Source organism: Hippichthys cyanospilos, chromosome 22 (genome assembly GCF_059441005.1).
Source record: "Hippichthys cyanospilos isolate Australia breed blue-spotted pipefish chromosome 22, RoL_Hcya_1.0, whole genome shotgun sequence".
In the NCBI taxonomy this organism is placed as follows: Eukaryota; Metazoa; Chordata; class Actinopteri; order Syngnathiformes; family Syngnathidae; genus Hippichthys; species Hippichthys cyanospilos.
Window position 1 is genome coordinate 3,632,450 of NC_142390.1, and position 6,548 is coordinate 3,638,997.

Genomic DNA, 6,548 nt, shown 5'->3' on the forward strand with positions numbered 1-6,548 from the left:
AATAAAATAAGGATTCACATTATTCTTTTGTCTTTATTTTTTTTAATTCAGGCACTATGATGTACTTGGTTATTTTCTTTTCAGTTTTAGACTAACTGTAACCTGTATAAATACGGTAAAAAATGTTTTAGAAAGAAGATTTATATTGTTATGCGGTAAAAAATGTTTTAGAAAGAAGATTTATATTGTTTTTTTTTTTTTCATTTGATAACGTTCTTAACAGTTTTAGGCACAAATACACCATTTCTATAGATAACTACCTTATTTACAGTCACTGATGCTGAAAAGTGAATTTTCAAACAGCAATGGGAGCCACTGAGAACAACCAGAACTGGATTTTCATCCAGTAACTATCCTGTGGACTGGTGACACAAATGCTTGTAGAAGTCTTAAATACTTGCTCATCATTATAAAACAGAACAAGTGAGTCACTTTGATTCAACATGGCACCCATGCAACGTGCGCAGCATGCCGAGTGACCATCACACTGGCCTTTCTGTGCTGCCTCTCTCTTGTGATTATCCGCTCACTTCTTCTTGACTTCCTGTTACTTCAAATAAAAGCTCCAATAAACACCCCGCACTTGCATGCATAAATCCTACTTGGGTTGTCTGCTATGCTTGGAGCGCACACTCGGTCAAATTCAATTATGCGTCGCAGATTTGAATTTCAAACGGAATGGCTCCCCCTAGTGGGCTAAAGATGCTTTTGAAAAGCCACATGCAGTTTTATTCACGCTGATTTTTTTTAGTATTATTTATCGTTTCGTGTTTGCTTTCTTTGTGTTTCTTAGGTTATTTACGTGATTTGCATTTCAGATTCAAGATTCAAGAGTTTTACTGTCATGTGTGGAGTATTATTATACCACAAGATTAAATTCTTATTCTGTTCACTTCCCTGAGGAGACTACGTTGCATAATCGAGCAAATAAATACATAGCAATAAAACAACAAACAAGAACAATGGTATTAACAAGAATTGCAATAAGATATATGCAAAATATTACTGTATATGTTAGTAACATGCACAATATATATGACAACATTTTGACGCAATGATTTAAAATAAGTTTGAATAAAAACTTAACATTCGTAGTTTGTGCATTACTTGCTTATCGGGAGTCCTTTTGTTTTGCCATTTTTAGAAGTAAAAGTTTTATATTTAGCCTTTACTTAATTTGAAAAGTATGTGCTTTCATATGCAGTTATCACCTTTGAAACAACTTGTTATATATGCACTTATTATGTCCTTGTTTAAAATTTTGATAGTCAGGTAGAAGCGTGGACATGGTGGTACATCGTGTACACGTTATCAAGAGTATGCAAATAGAACTGTCGCAAAAACGTGACCGTTTAAGGAGACGCCCACAAGTGCCCAACACGTCACGCGTGCGCGCATGCGACTGAGATCCTTGTCCCCTGATTGGTCGGTTTTGCCGGTAAAAAGTGGTGGGGTCGCGTGATCAGCGCAGCACTGGCGTGTATGAGGGAAAATGTATCGTCTCGGACAACAGTGTACCTCCCAGATCGCTTTCAATTCCTTTTTCTTCACGGTGCCGCGAGGTTATTTTCATTTTGAAAGACAGCACAGTAAAAGCTGGTCGTGTATTGGCTGATTTTGGATCAAACCCGGCAGATTTTAGGCGAAAAAAATGCGAAAGGCCAAGAAGAAGAGTGGCAGAGGTGAGTGGGCTTGAGTGGGCCTCGTTGAGTGCGGCCTTGTTTGGCCTAGCGTGGCGCGAAGGGAATTGTAGTTCTTTAAGGGGGCGCTGGGTCGTTAGCAAGCGTTGAACGTGTCTCACGCGCGGACTACAAACATGGAGTTGCATTCTTCCGACCACATTTTGCGGCTAACGTAGCAGCTAACAAAGCAGAAAATCGAGCCAACGCACGATAGTAAACGTTTTTGTTTGATTTTAAAATGTTTATTTTAACAAGATTGTTTTTCTCAGGGACACTAACAAAGATTGAACTTCGATGAAAGTCGATCATCCACTTTTAGTGTTCGTTAACACACGTTGGCTAAGTGTCAGTTAGTTTACGTTAGATCATTTGTTAATGCTCTTTAATCGCGAGTAACTCCCCCCCGTTAAAGAATAACCCGAGACGATAAGTGACTTGAAACTGTTGATTTGACGTAATGTGGGTTATTTCTCAAGTTTTGAGCAGTTACGCCCTGTTGTTGGAACAACAATGTGACGGAAGTGAATGCGGACATTCTTCGCTGGTTGTTTTGGGCGTGTTGGAAGGCGGTGCTGGCATCTTCCCCACATACATCAGCTGTTCAGTCCACGTCAACACATGCACTCAAATAACCCCGATTCGCGTCCAACCTGTCTGACTGTCATCCCCACAGCACGCTTGTTACATTCTTCCACTGCTGGTTTTGAATGTTACTCAAGGTGTAGTGGTTAATAAAAAAGTCTGGTTGTCTCGCCCTTTCACTGTTTGCACCGCCTCTAAAATAAACCGAATCACCTCGGCATGTTGCTATCTTCTAACTAGCAGCGTAGTGGAACAGATTAGATAACTGGCGTTTGCTTTGTACCGATGCTGTGCCAATATTACATAAGTCGCGGCAGGTCTCGTGTGCGTACTTCAAAAGTTTAAAATAAGTTTTTGTTTTTTTTTTTTCTCCCCAGGGGCGCAGCATGGAAACGTGCAGCCTTTCAGCGACGAGGACGCCTCGGTCGAGACGCTCAGTCATTGCAGCAGCTTCAGTGATGTCACCAGTGTGGTGGATGAAGGTAAGCATCTTTTGGAATGGTAAATTAACTCATTCATGTCATACATTCATGTTTACTATCTAACCCAAATGAAATTAAATAAAGTTGATGTAGAACTAATGTTAACCCCGGAGCACCAATATCGTAAACATTTTAACCCGAAGGGTGTAAAAAATAGTGCAGTTTTTTGAATCATTAATGTGATTTTAAAAGAAAGTGGACAGCAATTTAAAATTGTTGACGAGACTGCCACAGCACCGCTTGGTGGCGTGGATGTGCAATTACAGCAGCAAAAGCAAGCTTGTGATAAAGTACTAAAACACTGTTTTGTTTTTTTAGGTGGCGAGGTCAATGAGGATGCAGCCCAAGAAGATTTCCAGTACAAGCTCAAGGGGTTTATAGACAGCACAGTGGACAAAAGGTATTTTGATAAAGTGGATAAGTGGGGGAACATTAACTTTTTAAGTGTTTTTGCAGGGGTTATGATTGATTGGAACATAAAGTAACTTATCTGCTGGAGTTTCTGAATTAAATATCGCTGGAGATACCATTGCACGTTGTTTTGAAGTTTAATACGTCAAACATTTTTTCCCTCCCCAGTGCTAAGACCAGACAGGGGGCGCTTGACGGGCTCAAGACGGCCATGGCCACGCGCATCTTGTACGAGTTCATCTCAGAGCGAAGGATGACCATCACCGATAGCATCGAACGCAGTCTGAAGAAAGGTAGGAGGAATAAAAATGAAGACGCACAGGCTCGGGTCAAATTTTAACGGGGTGCCGCTATCAGGTAAAGGCGAAGAGCAGAGAGCTGCGGCGTCTCTAGCCTGCCTGCTGTGCATCCAGCTTGGCTCCGGCATTGAGAGCGAGGAAGTATTCAAGACCCTCAAGCCGGTTTTCAGGAACATCCTAGCGGACGGCTCGGCCAACATGGAAGGAAGGCAGGCGGTGAGTTGCGTTTTTTGGCCACGGGGCAATTTTGGAAGCCAACCTGAAATCAATTTCTCCCATTAGGTGGCCACAAGTTTGGGGCTCTGTACGTTAGTAGCGGAAGATGACGTTTTGGTAAGTTCTAAGTGGAATGCCGTTGGGTCAGTCCTTGGAATGACCAGCATTTGCCTTCTCCAGGATGTGCGCGCCACCATGGAGTGTTTTGAGAACCTCTTCAGCCGGTCCTACGCCAGGGCGGACGGCACCTGCGCCTCCGTGGGCGCCCCGACCAGCCAGCTCCACACTAATGCCCTTCTGTCCTGGGCCCTGCTGCTCACCATCTGCACCGGCAGCCAGCTCAAAGACATCTTGCACAAGTATGTTACGCCGTCGGTCTCATTGCTACAATTTTATTTTGAAGTAGACCACGGCGATCACCAAATTGCCGATATGATGCCAATAGATATTTATCCCTCGTTTTATTTTTTACTTTAGACATCTGCCCAAGCTTCCGAAATTGCTGGAGAGCGACGACGTCAACATGAGAATTGCCGCAGGAGAGACCATCGCGCTGCTTTTCGAGCTGGCCAGGGACTTGGACCCGGTGAGTTTCCACAATGAAATACCCCCGCAAAATATTCCACGCCTCATTAGAATCTTAAAGGTCCCTCCTGGTCTTCATCGTCTTTGTAGGAGTTTGAGTTTGAGGGTTGGGAGGAGCTGTGCGACAAACTGAACGCGCTTGCAACCGACTGCAACAAGCACAGGGCCAAGACGGACAAAAAGAAGCAACGCTCCGTCTTCAGGGACGTGCTCAAAGCCGTTGAGGTGAGCCTCAAGGCAAATTCTTGAGCGGCGCTCTTGTTTGCCTGCATCCCCGCGTCCCAGACGCATCATTGTTGGTTGCCACGACCCAGCTTACGGGAGTTGGCAGGAGATGACAATCACAAGTAGAAGTCAGTGTTTACTATTTTGACTTCAAGTGTAACTCTGAGATAGATATCAGAAATGTATTCGTCCACAGCAGCGAGGAACGAGGGAGGTAAATGAAGCCTTAGCTAGCTAGCAACATAAGTTCATGCTAAGTTAGCTAACGATATTCCTTGTGTCAAGCCAACCATATTCATTTGTCCTTTTCATTGCACAATTTTTGAGACACTAAACATTTCTGTCGGGACCAATATATTTTTTAGCTTTTGTGAGTTCCGGGGCGCAAAGGTTTTGGGAGGTCAAATGAGCACCGATTGCGCGTCCCAAAAGTCATTTTTATTTTGTCCAGGAGGGCGATTTCCAATGCGAGTGCATCCGCTTCGGGACAGAACGCATGATCATCGACAGCTGGCTCAGAAAGAGGACATACGATGCCTTCAGGGAGTTTGTAGGCTCCGGAATGAACTACCACTTGCAGGTGTGTTTTGTTTCTCGCTACCATCACGTCATGAATTTGAAACCCGACTGTTAAACTTTGCCCCGGCAGGCCAACGAATTCATCCGAGATGTGTTCCGGCTTGGACCCCCGGTGCTGGTCGACTCGGCCACAATAAAGGCCATGAAAATATCCCGCTTTGAAAGGGTAAGCAACAATTCACGCGTTTTTTTTTGTTTTTTTAACCCCCCCAATTAAAAGCCCACCTCCGTTTCAACAGCATCTTCACAACTCTGCCGCCTTCAAAGCTCGGACCAAAGCTAGAAGCAAGTTTCGAGACAAGAGATCCGATGTGGGCGACTTCTAATTATTTTTTTCCGCTCATCACTTATTTTAACACATACTTTTTGTGTAACGTTTGAGTAATTTGTACAGTTTATCACTTGAATGAAGTGATATTGTACATAGTGCGTTAGATTCCAGTTGTTATCAGATTAGATTCAAAGCATTGACTATTATTGCTTCACCCCTCTTTATGAATATGTTTTGTTGCATTAGCTAGTTAACTGTGTTGAAGCTGGTGTTTATTGTCTTGTATTGGGTGTAAAATGGGAAAATAAAGTCTAAACAATGTCTTTTTTTTTTTTTTTTTTTTTTTAAACAGCATGATTGGCAAACTCATTTGAATGTACAAGTACTTATAATGCACTTAAAAATTTACAGCTTTGGAATGTTCTAGGCTACATGCTAGCATAGCATTTCTTTTTTGCCGCAAGGTATTAGGAGGAAAAAAAGTCAAACGGACATTAAATCATAACTTACAGTAGTGTTGGAACATATTAGTCTTTAATATAGATTTAATACTGGGGGGGGTATTTTGTTTTTTTTGTTTTGCTTCAGCATTTACATGCTAAATGCTAGGTGTTTAATAGCACTCAAATTAATATCAAGCCAAAATAGTTTACTACACATTAAGCACAAATGCACAAGTAAACTCAAAAGTTATTCCTAAAAGTACCTGTTCCTTAGATTGAAATTTTTGAACTGTAATAATAAAGCCTTTTTTGAGTCATACGTTCACCTTGGGAATAAAAGGGATAAAATCTTCACCTCAATGATAGAAACTTCAAGCTGTACAGTATATTTACAAAACGGGCCGTCAAATGAATTTCCCCAGGAATGGGTAGATGTATATATTTTTGCTTTGCTTAGCACGTTTAAAGAGCAGAAACCTTCCACTGAGAGAAGGTCATTGTGCGCCAATGGCGCGTGTGTGAATCTCTTTTACGACTTGGTATCAGAGTGAGGAATCTGCCCATAAAGGGTACCCAGCAGAACACTGTGGCCCCCCGCCTCCCTGTACCCGACACACTGGTGAAATCCCCAAGGTTGTTGTTATTGCGAGTTGGTGCGGGCTGCCGCAAACAAAGAGGAACCGCGAAGCCCGGTTATCAACAATTAGTAGCAGCTAGTCTGCTCGGCAAACATGATCATCCTGATTGGATTTGCAAAAACAATACCGCGTTGG

At 42.6% G+C, this 6,548-nt stretch overlaps 1 protein-coding gene across 1 annotated transcript; it reads left to right on the forward strand.

Annotated features, from left to right (window-relative positions):
• The first annotated feature begins 1,441 nt into the window (after positions 1–1,441).
• On the forward strand, positions 1,442–5,653 carry ifrd1 (interferon-related developmental regulator 1). The gene is made up of 12 exons (XM_088406943.1): positions 1,442–1,682; positions 2,642–2,746; positions 3,065–3,146; positions 3,326–3,450; positions 3,515–3,672; positions 3,739–3,789; positions 3,853–4,031; positions 4,150–4,258; positions 4,348–4,482; positions 4,934–5,062; positions 5,132–5,227; positions 5,301–5,653. The coding sequence occupies exons 1-12, from the start codon at positions 1,652–1,654 to the stop codon at positions 5,385–5,387; spliced, it is 1,287 nt and encodes a 428-aa protein (XP_088263069.1). The 5' UTR covers positions 1,442–1,651; the 3' UTR covers positions 5,388–5,653.
• The last annotated feature ends 895 nt before the right edge of the window (positions 5,654–6,548 follow it).